General features: G+C 52.9%; 1 protein-coding gene and 1 long non-coding RNA gene across 12 annotated transcripts; both read right to left on the reverse strand.

The window, feature by feature from the left end:
* Nucleotides 1–262: 262 nt before the first annotated feature.
* Nucleotides 263–1,314, reverse strand: LOC148006069 (uncharacterized). The gene is made up of 2 exons (XR_015620503.1): nt 1,237–1,314; nt 263–1,141 (listed from the first exon to the last, which is right to left on the reverse strand). It is a non-coding gene; the product is annotated as an uncharacterized LOC148006069 (long non-coding RNA).
* A 164-nt stretch (nt 1,315–1,478) lies between these two features.
* Nucleotides 1,479–11,258, reverse strand: Hcrtr1 (hypocretin receptor 1). 11 transcript variants are annotated; one of them, XM_087660488.1, is made up of 10 exons: nt 10,727–10,851; nt 9,750–9,867; nt 9,183–9,412; nt 8,844–9,022; nt 7,746–7,798; nt 7,378–7,621; nt 6,978–7,093; nt 5,872–6,098; nt 4,791–4,912; nt 1,479–1,775 (listed from the first exon to the last, which is right to left on the reverse strand). In XM_087660488.1, exons 6-10 carry the CDS (start codon nt 7,472–7,474, stop codon nt 1,663–1,665), a joined length of 675 nt encoding a protein of 224 aa, XP_087516614.1. In that variant the 5' UTR covers nt 7,475–7,621; nt 7,746–7,798; nt 8,844–9,022; nt 9,183–9,412; nt 9,750–9,867; nt 10,727–10,851; the 3' UTR covers nt 1,479–1,662.
* Nucleotides 11,259–20,086: the final 8,828 nt, after the last annotated feature.

The raw sequence follows: 20,086 nt of genomic DNA on the forward strand, positions 1-20,086 counted from the left end.
CTGTCATTTCTGGAGGAGGCCCCCTTCTTAGGCCCCCAAGGACTCCAGCCTCCATTTGCCAATTCCAGTAACCAAAAGAAGAGCGGGATGGGGAGTTGCAGGTTGCCTGTTTTATCTCCAACTGGCAGAAGTGACTTCCTATTCTAACCTACAGCTTTGAAAGCACCATCTGCTGGCCCTAGTTTGCTTTTGGGCTGGCCAGAGCAAACTCCCTCCTTTCTGCATGCCATTCTTCTGGACAGTGGAGCCTACTACCAAATCTCCCCAACCCCACCCCAACTTCTCTCAGCCACCAGGTAGCCCTCGGCTGTCTGCCATTCCCAGCCCAGGTTCTCTTATATACCACGTAACCCTGAGCTTGTCAGATGCTACTCCCCGAGCATCACTCCTTGGCATCTTGGCTACTTCCCCAGGGTGTGCTCAAGTTCGGCAGAACTCCCCAAGGAGAGGTGTAAAGCCCACGCTGGTGCTGGCTTCTGCCCCTACAGGAAGCCGCTGTCAACCCTGCTCCTGCAGATCCACATGTCCACTGGAAATCTTTATTTTTTTTATGTGGTGCCGTGGATGGAACCCAGTGCCTCACGTGTTAGACAAGTTCTCTGCCAGCTGGCTACACCCAAACCCATCCTTAGAGTGGTGTCAGTCACAACCTACTTTTTCCCTGAGAGCCCAAGACTGTAGGATCCAACCCTCCTGCACTTGTCCCAAGCACACTGTACCTCTAGACTTGCCTTACACATTTGAGTAGGATTCCAAGACCAGTGGGAGCAGAGAGGTCAGGACTGCTTCCCCCTGCTGGCCAGCTATGGCTGATGAATCTGTAAATCAGAGGGGCTACTTAACACACAGACCTGATCTGGACAAAAGGACAAGCCTACAGTGGGCCATGACGTCAGGTACTCCTGGGCTGAGCCCCAAGGCCCTGCCTCACTTCCTGACTGGTGATCTGTTAACACCTGCTGGTGTGCTCACCCCCAGTGGCCTCAGCCAGATGTCCCCTGCTCCTCAGAGCAGAGTGGCGCTCCAGACTGAGCTCACCTTCTGCTCTGGCAACAAGTACTGGGGCCTTTTGGGAACCTTGTAATCAGCTCAGTGGAAACCGGAGCTTGGCTGGCTGCGTTCATGGCGCACTCTTTGTATTCTGTGAAGTCATAGAAAATAAACGAAGCCCTGATTTCCAAGAAGGTTACAAACAGTAAATCTGTCGACCCACTACCTACCCACCTACCTCCTTACCTTCCAGTTCAGAGGCCATCGGGCAAGGAACAGAAAATGTGTCAGAGATGGGAGTCCTGGGTACCAGAGGCTGGGCCCTGCCAGAGGCAGCATGACCCCCAGTCAGTTCCTCTGGGGTGGGGGCAGGGTTTCGCAGATAATCCCATTCCAGAGCCGTCTCCTTGTGCCATCCCCCTGCTGCCCCACCTCCCACTGCTAACCTGAGCAGCACAGATTTTGTGTAATGACAAAGAAAGGGAACATTCGGTACCAGGCTTTTAATTACAGTTGCCACGGGCTGTTGGCCTCCATGCCGAACGGCCGCATGGAGAGTGTTTAAGCACTCCACAATGCCAACGAGATCCAGCCTGTGCTGTGTGCAGTCCACACCTGGAGAGGGTGGACCTAGCTTCAGAGCTCACTGAGAAGGGCTGAACGCAAATTAGTTCACAGGGACACATTGGTGCAGCTGGCTATGTGCAGTCCGGACTTCTGGTGGCCTTCAGGCCAGGTGAATATGCCTGTGGGGACCCTTGGAGCGGACTCCAGCCAGGGAGGGCCTATAATTGAGTAGGAGACAGGTCTTTGGGGAGAAAGCCAAGCTCTGATAGGGTGAAGTGACACTGTAGGGTAGGGCCATACGAGACAGGGACAGTAACCACGTCCACAGCACTAGACGGTTTACAACGCTCTCTGCTCTCTTGAGCATGCTTAAGCCCCTATCAACTCAGCTTAGGGGACGCAACCTCAGAGAGGGAATGACTCTGGCGGAGTCACTCAGGCAGAAAGCTAGGACTGGAGTTGAGGGATCGGACTGAGCAGCAGCAGTCTTTCCATGAGTGTGGGGGTGGGGTGAGCCCCAGGCAAAGGATCAAGCCTCCCAGAGCCTGGCCAGCCCCACTCAGGACAGCACTGTAGTGACTGTGGTCAGCACAACATGCTCAGAGACTTTGGAGACAGAACACCGGCTCTGCAAGGACAAGGACTTGTGTCTGGCAGAGGAGCTGGGACCCAGACCAGGCAGGCAGCAGGAGAATGCAGCCTTGAACTGCTCCCGAAATTTGCCTTGGTTGGGAGACAAAAGACACAGCCATAAGAGGGACAAATGCAGCAGGAAGGGAGTTTGAGCTTAAGGAGCACCCACAGGACTCCAGCTAAAGCTGCTTGGTGGAGCTGAGAGGGAGGGATAGAGAGGGAGGGAGAACCCAAGGCTACCTCAGCCCTGCCAGCCAGAGAGGGTGAAAGGGCCCCAAGCCGGTTCCTGGAGCAAAATGCAATTGTCTTGATTCCTTGACTGCACTCTGGCAGGAACCTGGCTCAAGTTGTGTCTGCCTCAGGAGCTCCTGTGTGTGTGTGTGTATGTGTGTGTGTGTGTGTGTGTGTGTGTGTGTGTGTGTAAGGAGCTCAGAGTTCACACTGTCACTGGAGCACACCTGTGTGTGTGTGTGTGTGTGTGTGTGTGTGTGTGTGAGAGAGAGAGAGAGAGAGAGTGTGTGTGTGTGTATGTGCCTCTGTGGGCGGGGCACACCTGTGTGTGTGTGTGTGTGCCTCTGTGGGCGGGGCACATTGTGTGTGTGTGTGTGTGTGTGTGTGTGTATGTGAGAGAGAGTGTGCATGTGTGTGTAGGTGCCTCTGTGGGCAGGGCACACCTGTGTGTGTGTGTGTGTGCTTATGTGTGTGTGTGTGTGACGGTGGGGGGGGCTCAGAGTTCACACTGTTGCTGGCCTCAGGAGCTCACCTGTGTGTGTGTGTGTGTGTGTGTGTGTGTGTGTTTGTGTGTAGGGAGCTCAGAGTTTACACTGTCACTGGAGCACACCTGTGTGTGTGTGTGTGTGTGTGTGCCTGCCTCTGTGGGCGGGGCACACCTGTGTATGTGTGTGTGTGTGTGTGAGAGAGAGAGAGAGAGAGTGTGTGTGTGTGTGCCTCTGTGGGCGGGGCACACCTCTGTGTGTGTGTGTGTGTGTGTGTGTGTGTGACGGTGGGGGGGGCTCAGAGTTCACACTGTTGCTGGCCTCAGGAGCTCACCTGTGTGTGTGTGTGTGTGTGTGTGTGTGTGTAGGGAGCTCAGAGTTTACACTGTCACTGGAGCACACGTGTGTGTGTGTGTGTGTGAGAGAGAGAGTGTGTGTGTGTGTGCCTCTGTGGGTGGGGCACACCTGTGTGTGTGCGTGTGTGTGTGTGTGTGTGTGTGTGTGTGTGTGTGTGTGTGACGGTGGGGAGGGCTCAGAGTTCACACTGTTGCTGGCCTCAGGAGCTCACCTGTGTGTGTGTGTGTGTGTGTGTGTGTGTGTGTGTGTGTGTGTGTGTAGGGAGCTCAAAGTTTACACTGTCGCTGACCTCCCACGGCCATGCCCAGTGGTGTGGAGATGAAAGCAACAGGCCTTGCAGGTGACAGTCACACTGCACCAGGGGCTGTGCCAGTCCCTCAGACTCCACCCACATCCCCCACGCCCGCCCGGGGCGGGGACATCCTCACACCTTTTGAGACTGTTTCGCATCACAGATGAGAGGAGCAGAAGACTGGTTTGCCCAAGGCCACCCAGCTAGAGGTTGAACCTGGGCTTCTAACCCCAAGCCCGCCTCGCCAAGGTGGAGTAAAGGAGGGACTGCACAGCGCTGTGCCCAGCTCATGTGTTTATGTCGAGGGACAGAGGTTTTCTGGAACTGTGTTATCGACCTGCCATTGTCTAGGATCCAGCTCAGGGAAGAGCACAGAGTAGTTACTCTGCAAACACAGCCCAGGCCAGGCATATGCAGCTAGGTGGCTGCCTGTTCCTTCCTCCTCAGTAATATTCCTCTCTTCTGTCCTGTTCTGAGCTGGGAAGCTGCCAGGCAGCCTGACTGAGTAATTCCTGAGTCCCAGTGAGAGTTAACGCTAGTGATCTCTGACCCTTCTTCAAATGCCCTATTTTTGAAAAATTTGTGTCCATGCTTGGGCAGTCATCTTGACGGCTGCTCCAAAGCCCTGTCCTCAATCTGAGGTCCGATGTGTCACTTCTGCTAAGCCAAAAAAGTAGGGGGCCCACTGAGACAGGATGGGGATAGGGAACAGGACATGGTGGGAATAGGTTCCAAGGGGCCTGGACTCCCAGAAGAGAGTGGAAGTTTGCTTTGAGGCTCATGGATCCAGGAGTAGTCAAGCCACTCTACCCTGTGTCTATGCTGATGACTACCCCTGTCCTTGGCTAGACTATATGATTTCCCCTCAGTCAGGGCCTCCAGGGTCCCCTTCCCTTAGGTCTGGTCCCCTCTAGGAACATAGATTGCTATGTCTGCACCAGCCAGAGAGGAACTAGGAGGAAGCCCCACTGAGCATGATCTCTGGGTGGGCCCAGGCCCCGGCCTTCTTCACAGGCACTGGTGTGCAGGAATGTCAAACACCATCCTGGGTACATCTATGGGTCAGAGCTCAGATCATGGCTCCTGGAGGGGTGGGGAGGTGATGTATTTGAATCTCCCCTGTGAGTGAAGGGTTCCCACAGACAGCTTGAGAGCAGGTGCATCCTCCCCTCCCAGCCTGGGATGGACCATGGGACCACAGCCACCCTCAGTCATCACGCCCATAGTCCACTTACCACTGAGGAAGTTGTAGATGATAGGGTTGGCCGCACTGTTGGCGTACACCAGCCAGTGGGAGAAGGTGAAGCAGGCGTAGACAGCTTCCCGGTCGCTGGCTTGGCGAAACATCCCAAACACTCTAGTGCCAGGGAGAAGGATGGTGAGAAGCGGGATAGGTGGGCGCGCGGTAGGTAGGGGGTGCCCACAGAACTCCAGTTAGAAGATGTCCCCACTGCTCGCTACAGTCCCCATGGGGCACTTGGTCTGAGATCTTGACCACTAGTTTTGGTACCCAAGCATGGATTATGACTAGAATGGGCATTGGGACAGCGGCCACTGATCTACTCAGACTCCAGCTAGCTGGTCCCCTGGAGCCACTCCATTCACCTAAGACAAACAGCACATCCTGGACAGCGTCCGTTTTTTCAGTTAAAGCAGTAAAGCTTAGAGAAGTACATACCCAAATCACACAAGACTGGGTGTGGCCAAACCCAGACTGACCCTGTCCAGTCCTCCATGACCTTCCACTGACAACTCATGACTCCTCATCTTCTGTGTCCTTGTGTCCTTCTGCCTAAACCGCTATCCTCCAGCCCCTTGAAGCTCGCCCCTGACTTTGAACTCACGATCCTCTTGCCTTGGCTTGCTAAGTGCTGAGATTGCAGACAGGCACCTCCCAGCTTCTCAGAGAAGCCTTAACAACAGCAACCACGACAACAACAATGTATCTGAGACAAACCCAAACCCAGCAGCCTGTTACCACTCTGCTTTCCTTTGGAATTTCATTTTCCTTCAGGGCCCTCACTGGCTGCTACGCACTGCTTTTTCTATCGATTTGCCGTCTTTCTTGCTGGAATGCAGCCTCTATGAAGACGGGGCTCCTGTCTGTCATTTGTACCCAGTCATCCTAGAACTTGATAGCACAGAGGAAGGATTTTCTAGCCCTTGGAGCTGAACCTGATATTCCCGTGCAGAGAGAGAGAAGATGGAGAAACAGGAGAGTTGCCTGTCCCAGGCTGGAGAGATGTGCAGTGAGCGGTTGTCTCTCTCAGGCCCCGAAGTTCCCCCCCTACCCCCGTGCTCCCCATGTGTCCTCACCTTTTAAGGACATTGAGGACACTGATGGGCAGATAACAGAGTGCAAAAACCAGCAGAACCACCATCAGCATCTTGGCAGTCTTCCTCCGAGCTCGCATCTGCTTCACCTCGGCCAGGAAGGCTCGGGCCCGGGGTTGGGGCTCTGTACACAGGCCCTGGTGCTGAGCTTCCAGTTGCTCTGAGGGTCGCTTCCAGTTCCGCACCAAGGCCGATGTGGTACCCGGGATCTATCCAACACACACACACACACACACACACACACACACACACAGGAGGGAAAGGTGGATGTCACTCCTAGGGTCTGGTGAGCAAGGCGGGGACATACAAGGAGACTGCCACACTGTGGGATTTGAACACCTTCCTAGCTGCTCTCCCATCTTCCTGAGATCTGCAGCTACAACTTTGGGACAGGGTGAAAAGCTGAGTCATGAAGAGATGTCCACGCCACAGTGTGGGGAGGCCTGGGAATCAGGAGGGCCTCGGAAAAGGCCTGGACACCAGCTCTCCACCTAGGTAAATGCCTTGCAACCACCCCACAACCAAGGGGCCTGGAACCAGAATGCAAGACATTAGAGTTCAGAGAGCGCACAGACATTCGTGAGCTGATTCTCTGCTGGCCAGCTGAGTGCTTGGGGGGCAGGGGGCACATTGTGTTGCTTCTCTGGGTCTGTTTTCTCACATATTTAGGGGAGAAGGGAATAAGATATGGTGGTTAAAGCTGGCTCTATAATCCTAGTTACACCGGAGACTGAAGCAGGAGAATTATTAAGTTCAGTCTAGTCAGGCCAACTTAGCAAGACCCTGCCTCAACATTTAAAAAAAAAAAAAAAAAGGAAGGAGGGAACTTGGATCAGGGAGCAAAGCTCTGGGCATATTCTTCAGTGCTGGAACACTTGTCTAGCATATGCCAAGGCCCTGGAAGTTAATTGATTAATTAAAAGAGGCTGGAAGTCATTTTGGGGCCTCCAGCTCCCTATGTCCCTGAGCCTGGCCTTGCTATAGTCGCAGCGTAGGATAATATGTTCCAATGTCAGGGACCATCTACTCCCTCAGAAAAAAAACAAAACCAAACCAAACCTTCCCCTTCGACAGCAGACGAGCCTCACCTGGGGGCCCCAGAGCTTGCGGAAGATCTGGAAATAGGCCATGCCCATGAGGCCCAGCGGGGCCAGGTAGGTGACAAAGAAGAAGCAGCTGTGGTAGATCTTAGGGTAGAGTTCATCTGTAGGAAGGAAGATGCAAGGGGTCACAGTCTCCCCTGGGGGTCACAGTCTGTCTCAGCAATGCCACCGTGTCCCCACATAACCAAAGCAAGACCTGGGGGCAACCGAATTTCACCTTAGGCACTCTGGGAGGGAGAGAGCCTAGAACTGCCCAGTCTAGCGGAGCCATCTTAAAGGGATCCCTAACTGATGCCCACACTAGAGGACATACCTGCCCTGGGGGTACCCACCTTGAAAATCCCCAGCCCTGGGGGTATACACCCCCCCCAGAGGTGCCCATTACCTGCCCAGCGCTCATCACAGACAGAGAAGAGCCGTGTGCGATTGGCTAGCTCGGGCAGAACACTGCTGCATTCCATGACAGCGGCCTGGGGCACCATGACAGCCAGCGACACAGCCCAGATGCCCAGGATGGAGCCACGGGCACGGCGAGCTGTGCTCTTGAACAGCAGAGGGTGGCAGATGGCATACCAGCGGTCCAGGGCGATGAAGCTGAGAGTCAGCACTGCCACTGACACCGACACGGCCTGCCCCATGGGGACACAACATCAGAGGCGTGGGGCGGAGGGAACAGTTCACAGCCCAGAGCTACCAATGCAGCCAATTATGACTCCACCCCTTTGTGCTGTGTGATTTGGGCAAGTCACTCACCCTCTCTGAGCCTCATCTGCAGAATGGGAATATAGCATGTATCTGGCAGGATGCTGGTGAGAATAAATGAAACCATGTATGGAAAATGTCCAGTTGGAGACCTGATACACACGATGAGACTCTTCCTATTTTTTTCTAAATAATCTATTCATTTTTTTTGTGTACCCTGATGTTTTGCCTGCGTGTATGTCAGTGTGAGGGAGTCGGATTCCCTGGAACAGGAGTTACAGACAGTTGTGAGATGCCATGTGGCTGCTGGGAATTGAACTCAAGACCTCTAAGAAGAGCAGTCAGTGCTCTTAACCCCTGAGCTACCTCTCCATCCCCTCCTTTCTCTACTTTTACGACCTGTGAGGTAGGTGCTGTGCTGCAGGTGAGGAGAGGAGACACATGATTTCCTCCACAGAGGGGATCCTCTGAGTAGAAAACCTTAAAGCAGTGAGAAGTCCATGGGACATCTCTGTCACCCTGGAAGGTCACCCCTGTGCTTTTGGGAAAGCTCTCTTGGTCCACGAGGCACAGATGAATCTGCTGGTAGCATAGGCAGGTGTTGCCTCCAGGGTTTCCCAGGATTCAGGAAGAGGACCAAGGGCTACTGAGAGGCCATGGTGGTCTCTGGTCAACCCTCCTCCCATTCCACTGATGCTATCTGGGCGTCCTGGTGTCCAGTGTTGGGGATGGAGACTAAAGAGAGAATTCTGTTTGACTCTCTTGGTCCCCACTGGGGTCAGGGAGCAGTCCTGGTGAGGGCAGTTCTGTCTCTGTGGGCTCCCGTCTCCTCTATGCATGTGCTGTGGACCTAGAAGTAACTGTGTGTGTGTGTGTGTGTGTGTGTGTGTGTGTGTGTGTGTGCGCGCGCGCGCGCAGAGAGATACACATGGCCAAGTTTGTACCTGTCTCCAGGAGGGGAAGTCTGTGTGTGTGCGGGGCTGTGTCTGTGTTCCCAAGTGTCCAGCCTGGTGGCCTGAGTGACCCCATGAGAGTCCCAAGCCCCCGTGACTTGACTAAAAGGCAAGACTTAAGGTTACTGAGAGCCACCAAGGTCATAGGTTTTGGACAGATGTGGTAGCGGGTGCTGAGAGCCATGGGAGAGCTAACCTGGAGATAGGGGATGACCTTGCACAAGGCATGGCCGAAGAGCCATGATTCGGTGATGTCCACTAACAGGCTGGCAGGCAGGCAGATGGCAGTCACCAGCACATCTGCCAGGGACAGGTTGACAATGAAGTAGTTGGTGACTGTCCTCATGTGGTGGTTCCGCCACACAGCCAGGCAGACTGCAAGGAGCAGCAAGGTGAGGTAAAGCCAGTTAGCAGAGCCACACCCATTCAGGCTCTGCTGGGAGGCCAAGGCCCCACCCCGACCTCACCAGCAGGAATGGGTATGAAGAAGAGAAGGCCCAGGATTCCCTCTACTCCTCAGAAGACAGACACCTACCCAGAGTGTTGCCCACCAAGGCTATGAGAAACACGGCCACGTAGGCCGCGATGAGAACCCACTCGTACTGCTTCGGATAGAGATAATCGCGCCACAGGTAGCGGAGGAACTCGTCCTCATAGTCTGGAGGCAGGTGGAAGGGTTCCCCACTGCTAGTGGGGACTCCGGGCTGGGCCCCAGGCGTGGCTGAGGGTTCCATGAGCCACTTCAGCTGAGGAGCATCCTGGGCTCTGTGGAGGAAGAGAAACTCCCACAAGCCCTCAGCCCACTCCTTTCAAAGGCCCTGGTCTTGCACTCAGGTCTTTATGGTCCCAGAACAAACTTCCTGAAGGAGAGAAGGAAGGAAGGGAAGGAAGGAAGGAAGGAAGGAAGGAAGGAAGGAAGGAAGGAAGGAAGGAAGGGAGAAAAGAAAGAGGGAAGGAAGGAGGGAACATCAGAGACTTCGTTTACCTTCTTTCTCTTTATTCTTAGTCATAGGATGGGAATGGTGGAATTAGTCACCTTACCTCCCTCATTCAGCCTCGGTTTCCCCACCCAATGGTCTAAGGGAGTGTTAAAGGTACCTACCTTTCAGTGTCACGATGAGGAGTATTGAGCTCTAAGATTTGGGAACTACTTCACCCAGAGCCTGGTACACCCAGATGCCGGCCCTCCAGTCAGTGTCCCGTGTCATTACTAGTGAGCCCTGCTGTGTGGATGGAGAGACCGGAGGCTAAGAGGTTGAGTCCCTTGTTCAAGGTCACGAAGCCAATCCAGGTCTGTCTGAGTTCTCCAGCCATCAAAGATTTAGGAAGGAAACCCATTCCCAATGGCAAATATTCTCTCTTGAGTCAGTCTTGGTGAAGGGTTGGGAAAGGGTTCAGGGAGATACTGAAGACCTAGGTCCCGCCCACTAGACCTGCCAGATCGTCCTCAGTGCGCGTACACGCGCGGGAGCGTACACACCCGCGAACAGGAGTGAGGGTAGGCTCCTTCCTAGGAGAGAGGAAAGATCCTCACGCCAAGAAATGGGCTTCTCAAGACCCCCTTGCTAATTCTCCTGGAATCCCCGGGGCCGCGATGCTCCCCGACGACCGCCAGGGGTCGCTGAGTCGGTGCGCAGGCCGCTCTCCATTCATAAATCCAGCCTGGCTCAGGCCGCTCCCTCCTCCCATGCTCAGACCCCTTCTTCCCTCGGCTGGATAGGGACAACCCCAGACTGGTGTAGGAGGATGGACAGTCCCCCTGAAAGCCCTAGGGAAAGGGGCAGAGACACTGGCCTACCGATTTCCCAGCGGGACCTCCTTGCTCCTTAGGGAGTCTGGGAGGATTCCCAGAAGGGGCAGCAAGTGCGCTAAAGGGTACGCGGGAGCCGCCCGAAGGTGAGCGGAGTGGGTGGGTGGTGGCGCAGTCTCCTAGCACCCAGGTCACTCCTCCTCCCCAGAGACTCCAGTTCCCTCCATCACCTGCCGCTGCTCCTCTGGAATCCCCAGGTCAGTCCTGGGGGTCCCCTACCCCCCCGCACCTGTTGGCTCCGGGCCCGGGGCATCCTCGGTTGCTCGTACCTGGACCTCGCTCGCGGGACTTCGCCTTAGGGCAGAGCTGGAGACGCGGCGGGGTAGCCCCCTCCTGAGGAGGCGCTGTCCGCTCGGTGGCTGCGTGGTCCCGTCTCTGTTGCCCGCGGTAGCTCGGGAGGGCTCGGAAGGTCTGCGCGCCGCGGGGAGGGGAGCGGAGTGGGAGGCTGGGAGGAGAGGGGAGGGAGCCCCGGCCTGTCTGCCTCGAGGTCACCCAGCTGGAGCCCCGCCTTGTACTTCACGCTTCCATCCACCTCCATTCACGCGTCCGCTGGCTCATTCACATCCTGAGCATCCTTTCGACACTTACGCTCCCGCCACCTCGCATTCAGCGCGCACCTGAGGTGGGGGGCCCACAGAGCAGGGATGGACCCTATCTCTACTTGCTGCCTCACCTGACCGATTAGGGGGGTGACACAGGTGGGTGGCACAAGGGTAAGAGGATGCCAGTGCCACCTCCAAGCAAGCTCAGGACGCCTAGAGCAGCTAGTGTCCAAAGACGTCAGAAAGCCCTGATCTCTCCCGGTTCTCTCTGCCCCCAAATCCTTCTTGTTCGCACTTATTTTTCCCCCCTCCTAAAGCACGGACGTGAGGTAGAGGCAGAAGAAGGGAAGCTGGAGGCGTTCGTTAATTCAATATTTACCAAGCTCTGTGGCTAGCAACGAACCTATAATACGGCCGCCATTTCCACAGGATACGCAATGCACGATCTCATTTAATCCCCCATGTCAGCCTGGTAAGATAGTTATTATTGTCCCCATTTTACAGATAAGTCCTTGGATATACACAGCTCAGGGTTTTGCCCAAGGTCAGAGGTGGAGCTGAGGTTCGAACCTGTGTTCCACACTCAGCTTTCCCTCCCTCCAGTTCCTGCAAAGGATGTAGGCTTCCGGAAGTAAGGCATTTCCCTATAGTGTCCACAAAGCCAGGAGAGATCTAGGGGGCTGAGAGTCACAACAGGGCAGGAGAGCTCACCCAGGGCTTCCTACAGCACGAACACCATCTCTGAACCACGAAGCATGACCAAGCCCTCAGGCTAAGGTGGAGAGTGTAGGAGGTGTCTCTAAGGTTGACAATAGCAGGTGCACATAATTGGGTGGGGTCTCCTGGGAATCCTAGCAGGTGGGTGGGGATTTTGTCCACCTCTTGCCTCAAGACAGGGTCATCCAAGCAACTCTCTTTGCTCTCACATCCCTTCCTTCCTGGGAAGGAACCACCATCTTCCCTTTGCAGCCAGACTCTCTTCCAAGGCACTGGGGATTCAACCAGGGAGTCTGTCAAGAGACAACTAGGGCATCACCCTTGTGGGTCTGGTGACCTCCACTCTGGAAGAATGGAAGTGGCTGGACCCAAGGCAGAAACTCTGTCCTTGGGTAGCTGTGGTGTGCAAGAATGTGGGTCATAGATCTCTAGGATTCTAAAACTGTCATGTCTGCTCTGAGTGCTGCCTCAGGCAGGGGATGGATGAAGGACTCCAGAGAAGAGGGACTGTGGTGTGCGTGTGCGTGTGCGTGAGTGAGTGTGTGTGTGTGTGTGTGTGAGAAAGAGAGAGAGAGAGAGAGAAAGAGAGAGGGAGAGAGAGAGAGCGAGCGCTTGTGTATTCACGAAGAGTGGTTAGGTTGTGTCTAAAGACTCTAGACCATGGCTATGGGTATTTGTGTGTCTCTGTATGAGAGCGGGATCTTGGATGATGACTGGCTTCCCCTGGGTAAGATATGTCTGTGTGGGTCTTGATTTGTCCCTGTGTTTTGGTATCTGTGTCTAAGGACTGTGTGTGTGTGTGTGTGTGTGTGTGTGTGTGTGTGTGTGGTGTGTGGTGTGTGCACGTGTGCAAGTGCATGCACACACACACATCAGTTGTGTAGGGCGGTTCCTGTCTGGATCTCAATGTGCATCTGTGGTTTTGACCAGCATTGGCCTCTCGGTGTGTCTCCCTGTGAGTGTGGGAATGTGTGTGTGGGCATGCCTTTGTGTCTACAGCTCTGTAAGTGTGTGGATGTGGAACTTGGGAGTCTGCTCCCATGGTGATGATTCATCCTTCTACATTCTGCCTGCACGCCCCCCCTTACCACACACACACACACACACCAATCTGGAGCTTCGACCATTTGCCATGTAGGGGTCCCAGAGGAGGCTGCAGCATGTGGGGGATGGGAGGCAGATCATGCAAGGACATTCAAGTAGCAGCTGCTGCAGGCAAGGTGCAGTCGGGGCTGTGGAAGGTGCAGAACCCTGCGTGGGCGGTGGGCAGCCTAGACTCTGCACTGATTCTGCAGCTCAGAGCTGTGGATTCCAAGCCTCCTAGACACTCTAGGTTGGAGTGAACCAACAGCCTCCATTGTCTCAAGTCAGTGTACACAGGGGAGGGGGAGTGCCTTTGTCTATGTGTGTGGAGGGAAACTGGCTGCTATTCCTTTAAACCACTGAGAACATGCAGTGTCTTGGCATCTTGGTTCCAGTCCCCAGCCCTACTGACCAGGAATCCCCAGTTGCCCCTTTCTACCCCTTTATTCCTCTGTACCCCAGAGATGGCTGCTCTCTCAGACGAGAGTCATGAGGGACTCCTAAAGGTGACAGATCTCTGTTCACCTAGCTGACCCTGATCAGCAGGAGACTATAGGACCCAGGACTCTCTGGTCCTGAGTTGGGTACCCCAGTTCAGCTACAGGTGCCTGGAGAAACATGGGCGAGAAAGGCCTTGAATGTCTGCTTAGGAGACTCCTGAGATGGGCACACTCTGGAAGACTGGCAGGAGCTGCTGTTGTTTAGCTCTTGGGCACGATGGTACTAGCTTCTGGGAGCTCCTGGCAAAATGGCAATGCCCAAGAAGGAACAAAGGACTCCAGTCTTTCCATCTTCGGACTGGGCCCACAAACCCTGGTGCCTCCTCTGCTCAGGGAAGGCCAGCCTGAAGCCTTGGCTTCACTTGTGCTGTCTGTCAAACTGTGTCCACCTGACCTTTTTCCTGGAACCAGCCAGCCCCAGCCTTGTTGATCTAATCCTAAGCCTCCGAGCCACAGGTCCCTGTCACATCTATCTTCAAGTGTCAGCCCAGGCACTGTCCTAAGGTGCTGCTTCGCCCTCCCTCCCTCCCTCCCCCTCCTCCAATGCCAATTCGACTTACAGTAACCTCTGTCTGGCTAGGACTAGAGCCATTGAACAGTAATTGGTTTTGCAATTTGTGGATGCCTCAGGCCTGACTGTCGATGGGCAGTTATGGCCAGGGGGCAAAGTTGTTGTTTAGAAGGCTCTAAGTCAGGAAACAGAGTGTAGTTTGGGGTGCAGAGCTCTACTGTGCTCTGGGAAGGGGGTTCCAAGGTCAGGGAGTAGGGAAGTCACTGAGGTAGCTGTGAAGTTTTTGGTCCCTGGGTTCAATGGCAATGACTTCTAGGGAAGGTTAGTCAAATATTCATGCCCCAGAGTGGTACCCAGACGCCTCATCCCTTCAGCATCAACGTAGGATATCCTTATCCCCTGGAGGAAGAGCTCCATTGTGTCAGACCTGGAGGCCTGGAGGGATCAATGTGCACCAAGAGCGGAGGCATACTAGGTCTGGAATCAGGACCCTCAGACACTTAGACAGCATCTTCCACACAGGGGTGGGGCAGGAGAAGGGGCTCTGTCACCCAGCTACTCACTCAAGAAACCCTGAGGGCCATGCCGCAGCAGAGCAGACCCTGCAGCTTAGGCTGGGGAGGGAGGTGGGGTCATAGAGGTGGTCGGGAGGACTCAAATGCAAGGGAGGTTATTGTAAGGAGACAGACGCTGGTGGAATGAGTTTAGGAAACATAATGTGAGCCCAGGAAGAAAGCCTACCCTTATAGTCAAGGGGTTGTTGAGAGGAGATCAGGGGCACAGGCTCTGGGGCCAGAAAGGCCTGGCTTAGCTGCCAGCTCAGTGCTCTCTGATAGGTACTCCTGAAGAGTCACTTCTGTGTCCCTAGAACTCTGTAATGGTTTAGATAATACCTCAAAAGGGCGCTAATCTGATATAGAGTTGAGCAGTTGGGAGTATGTGCAAGGCTTTGGGTTCTATCGCTAACACCGATCAAGGGGATGTAGGGTTAAGGTGGTCAAATTTGAGGTCTGGAGTCTGAGGATGTAGCTCAGAGGCGGAGTCCTTGCTTATCATGCACAAGACCCTGAGGGGTTAAAGTGGAAACTTCAGGGTTCTTCAGGAAATTGGTTGGATGGTGTTTCGCTGGTGCAAACACACGAAGGAACATTTAGCTGAAGCAGAACAGGTGAAAGGCTGAGGCAGACTCACGAAGGAGTGTTTCACTGAAGCAGACAAATGGAAAGTTGTTCTTCTGTTGAAGCAAGCATGTGAAAGGACATGTGATGCAGGATTCTTCGTTAACCACACGCATGTATTGGTCCGCCTTACATTGCATAGTTGAGCTGCATTTGTCAGGACGCCATAGAGAGAACCACACCAAAAAACTTGTGGTGGTGTGCTGCAGTTTCTTGCCACCTTCACAGACTCGGGCTGATTGGCAGAGGCATGTGCTCAGGCAAGACCCATGGAGAACGGGTGATGTTTGGAAAGAGTATAAAAAGGGCTTATCAGACAGTGGCAGGCTGAGCTAAGCTGACTTATTGAACTAGCTGTGCAAGGCTTGTTGGTCTTGTGTCTTCGCTGATCTTCGCTTCCTGAGAGAGGCACAGCCGAGAACCTCTTCTGGTGTTCCTCCCAGTTCCTCCTGCTGACTCAAGCCAAGTCTGAAGCCTGGCTGTCTCTGCTAGATCAAGTTACCACTGTTGCTAGTCAAACTGGACTGCTGGTGTGGTCGTGAAGTGTTTGTGAGGGGATCGAGCTGCTGCAGCTGACCTGGGAATTGAACTGACGATTTCCAGACAAAACAGATAGGTGTTGCTCCAAAGAACCTTTTTAACAGGTCCACCCCCCCCATTTCCTCTCTTTTCCATTATCTCTAGTGGATGGTGGGCTACAAGGGAGATTAAAGCGTTTAAGAACCATCATCAAAAATAGGATTTGAAAAATTAAAGTTACAGGGGTTCTATACCAACGCTTTATAGACAAAAACAAAACCCAAGACTTCACTATCCCTAGAATCAGACCATGAGTCCCGCAGTCAGGAAAACTCTGCAGATGCGACTACATTATAAAGCCCTTGAGGTGGGAAGATTATGCTGAATACCCAGGTGGCATCTAAGAGTGAATTAGGAGCCTCAGACAGGGCTGATGAAGAAGGAGGCCCTGGCTGAGTGTGGAAAGTGACCACAGCTGCACCCCAAGGACAGTCTGTGAATCTGGAAAAGTGAGGGAGTCACTCCCCAGAGCCTGTCATAGGAGTACAGCCCTGCCTCTCCCTTGGTCTTCCTCCTTGAGAATTCATCAAGATGTGGGCCCTCAGCACTGGAGATCAGCTTACATTGTTGCTGTACTGTGCAAGTGCACATGTACACACACACATACACACACACATACACACACATACACACACATACACACACATACACACACACATACACACATACACACATACACATATACACACATACATACACACACACATACACACGCACGCACGCATGCACGCTGCTGGTTAAAATCAAACACCAGTAGCCTTTTCCATAGGGAGGCTTGTGGAAGGACTTCCTGAGACCAGGCAGGTGTGGAGTGTGTAGGGGTAGACATCAGCAAGGTGAGGAACGACAACCTTGGGTACATGATCTCTCAATATCAGCCTTACAGTTTAAAACCACAGCGGTCATGGGGGAAGAATTAACCCTGTCAGACAGGCTTCTGCTTAACTTGTGGTTTGGTGTTGCATATATTTTGAGCATAGGTTAGTGCCTGGGGACTGTGAGGGCTCCAAATTATTAAATGACATTAATATTAATATCTTAGGATTTTGTCTGATTTAATGAAACACTATGACCAAAGGGACTTGGGGAGAAAAGCTTTTCTATGGCTTATACCTCCCAAGTCACCGTCCATTGAGGGAAACCAAGACAGGCACTCAAACTGATCAGGAATCTGGAGGCAGGAGCTGGTGGGGAGGTCATGGAGGAGTCATGCTGTTTACTGGCTTCTTCCTCCTGCTTTTATTGTAGAACCCAGAACCACCAGTCCAGTTGTGTCGCCTCCCACAGTGGTCTGGACTCTCCCCGCACTGACCAGTAATTAAGAAAATGCCCCAGGGTTGGGGATTTAGCTCAGTGGTAGAGCGCTTGCCTAGGAAGCGCAAGGCCCTGGGTTCGGTCCCCAGCTCCGAAAAAAAAAAAAAAAAAGAAAGAAAGAAAAGAAAAGAAAATGCCCCACAGGACTGTTTTCAGCCCCACAGCCTGGAGACATTTTCTCAGCTGAGGCTCCCTCCTCTCAGATGACTATAGTTTGTCTTGTGTCAAGTTGACATAAAGCTAGTCAGCACAATTAGTGAACAGCAGTCGTCGTGACTGTGTATGGGTGTGGTTATTCTGACCCAGAAAAACAGAAGGAACAAAACCAAGAAATAAATGGCTTGTTTCCCTGGGGTGGTCTAGGTGGGAAAGGTCAGAAGAGGTAGGGGGTGGGCAGGAGTCAGAACAATTGACTAACCAGGTATTTGAGAAAAATCTTAAACAGGAGAGAAAGACAAAAATTATTGCAGAAACAACTTGGGCTGAATAGGAATTTGCAGGTTTGTGCTTTTGGTTTTGTGTTTGTTCTTTGAGTGAGATGTTGAGGGGTTTGGATGAGAATGGCTCACATATTCAAATATTTGGTCCACAGGTGGTGGAACTGTTCAGGAAGGATAGGAGGTGTGGCCTTGTAGGGGGAGGTACAGCACAGGGGTGGGTGGGGCTTTAAGGTTTCAAACATCAATGCTATTCATCCCTAGTGTCTCTGCCTCATGCTCATTGCTCGAGGTGTGAGTTCTCAGCTATAGTGCCGTGCCTGCCAGCCTGCCAGCCTGCTGCCATGGTAACCATGGACTCATCCTCTAAAATGTAGGCATCCAATAAATGTTTCCTTACAGGTTGTCTTGACCGTGGTATTTTGCCATGGCCATAGGGAAGAAAGTAAGACAGCAATGGTGAGCAAGAGTGAGGGAGGAAGAGAGGAGGTGGTCCAGCCTGGGACAGCATGAACAGAGGTGAGGAACAGGGATGGTTCAAGGCGACCAAAGCAACATTTTGTTTGGCCCAGGTGTTCCCAAAAGGAACAACATAGAAAGATGAATCAGGCTGTACCCCAGTACTCAGGACGAAGAGGTAGGCAGATCTCTGTGAGTTCAAGGCCTGCCTGTTGTTGTACATGGGGAGTTCCAGGCCAGCCACGGGTACATAGAGAAACAAGATATATATATATATATATATATATATATATATATATATATATATATATATATATGTGTGTGTGTGTGTGTGTGTGTGTGTGTGTGTGTGTGTGTGTGTATAGAGAGAGAGAGACAGAGAGACAGAGAAACAGAGAGAGACAGAGATAGAGACAGAGATATAGACAGAGAGACAGAGAGAGACAGAGATAGACAGAGATAGAGAGACAAAGAGACAGAGACAGAAAGACACAGGGAGACAGAGACAGAAAGCTACAGAGAGACAGAGACAGACAAAGAGAGACAGAGAGACAGAGACAGAGATAGAGAGACAGAGAGACAGACAGAAAGACACAGGGAGACAGAGACAGAAAGCTACAGAGAGACAGAGACAGACAAAGAGAGACAGAGAGACAGAGACAGAGATAGAGAGACAGAGAGACAGAGACAGAAAGCTAGAGAGACAGAGACAGAGATAGAGAGACAGACAGAGACAGAAAGCTACAGAGAGACAGAGACAGAGACATAGAGAGACAGAGACACAGAGAGAGATAGAGAGAGAGACAGAGACACGGGAACAGGGAGTGGGGGGGTGGCTTAAGGCCTGGCCTCCAGCATGGACTGAAGAGTTTGGATTCTGCCCCACGGTAGAGGCAGTACAGTCTCTGCCAGGCTTCAGCAGGGTGTGGAACTTCAGGACTTTTGAAATGAACCAAGAACACACTCTCTTCTTTCAAAATAAATTGTTTGGGGAAAGTAAGTTTAACTGCGTAGAGTTGTTAGGGATGATCCTCGAATTCGAGCATAGCTACTGTAACAGATGACATCGGTGTCGAAAGACGACAGCTTGTCTCTCTCTGTAGGCCATCGGGACTGGCGAGGCAGCTCTGCCGTTACCAGGACACCAGCACTCAGCTAGGATAGAGGGGAGTCGGATTGTGTGCAGAGAGCCCGGAGCCACACTGGATTTAAATCATGGATCAGCTTCTTTCCTGCTGTGTGACTCTGACGCACTACTTCGCTTCCCTGTGCTTGGGTTTCGTCGTCTTTAAATGGGAACAGCATTGTACCAAACTGTGGCAAAAGAATAATGTCCCCCCTTGGGTGTCTACATCCTGATTGCTAGAATCTACAGCAGATGGGATTTGCAGAAATGATTAGGCACTCACAAAGCCTTTCGGTTTGATCCCAAGGGCTACTGCATAAACTGGGCTTGGTGACGCATACCTGCAACGCCAGCACCTGGAAGGTAGAGGTTGGACCATCGGAAGTTCAAAGTCATCCTCAGCTACATAGCAAGTTCAAGGGCAACCTGGGCTACATGAGAGCCCAGTTTTAAAACAGTTTTTGTTTTTATTTGAGACAAGGTTTCTATTTATAAACCAGGCTGGCCCGGAACTCACAGAGATGTGCCTATCCCTGCCTCTGCCCCATCTCGAGTGCGGCCTGGTAGAGGGGCGTGGGTGTTATTTTAGATGGCCTTGGTGAGCCTAATGCAATCCTAAGGGCCCTTCGAGGGGAAGACTGGAAATCTGACTAGTCAGGTTTTGCTGTTGGAAGCACATGGATGTAGAGATCCCGGGGAAAGTACTGTGAGCTGGGGAAGGCAAGTGATGTTTCCCGAGCCTGAAGAAGGAAGGGTTCCCAGCTAACAGTGTTTTTAGACATCTGCCCTCCAGGCAGGTCCATTTTAAAACCGCAGCACAGGGCAGCAAGATGGCTCCGTGGGTAAAGGTCCCTTCCACCAAGCCTGATAGCCTGAGGTCAGTTCTCAGGTGCACACAGGTGCCTACATGCACGCACAGTGAACAGATGCAGCCGGAGCCCGAGCTTGCTGTCCTTTGTTGTAGTAGCCATAGGGAAGGAAGACACACCAGCAGGTTAGGTGAGTTAAAATGTGCAGAGGCCTCAGGAAAGTGCCTGACATGTAGTCAGTGTGTGTGTGCACGTGCACGTGTGTGTGCGTGCCTGCGTGCATGCACATGTGTGCGTGTGCGAGTGCCTGTGTGTGTGCATGTGTGTGTGTGCATGCGCGTGTGTGTGTATGTGTGTGAGCGTGCAAGTACGCA

Source organism: Rattus norvegicus, chromosome 5 (genome assembly GCF_021556685.1).
Source record: "Rattus norvegicus strain SHRSP/BbbUtx chromosome 5, alternate assembly SHRSP_T2T, whole genome shotgun sequence".
Taxonomy (NCBI): domain Eukaryota; kingdom Metazoa; phylum Chordata; class Mammalia; order Rodentia; family Muridae; genus Rattus; species Rattus norvegicus.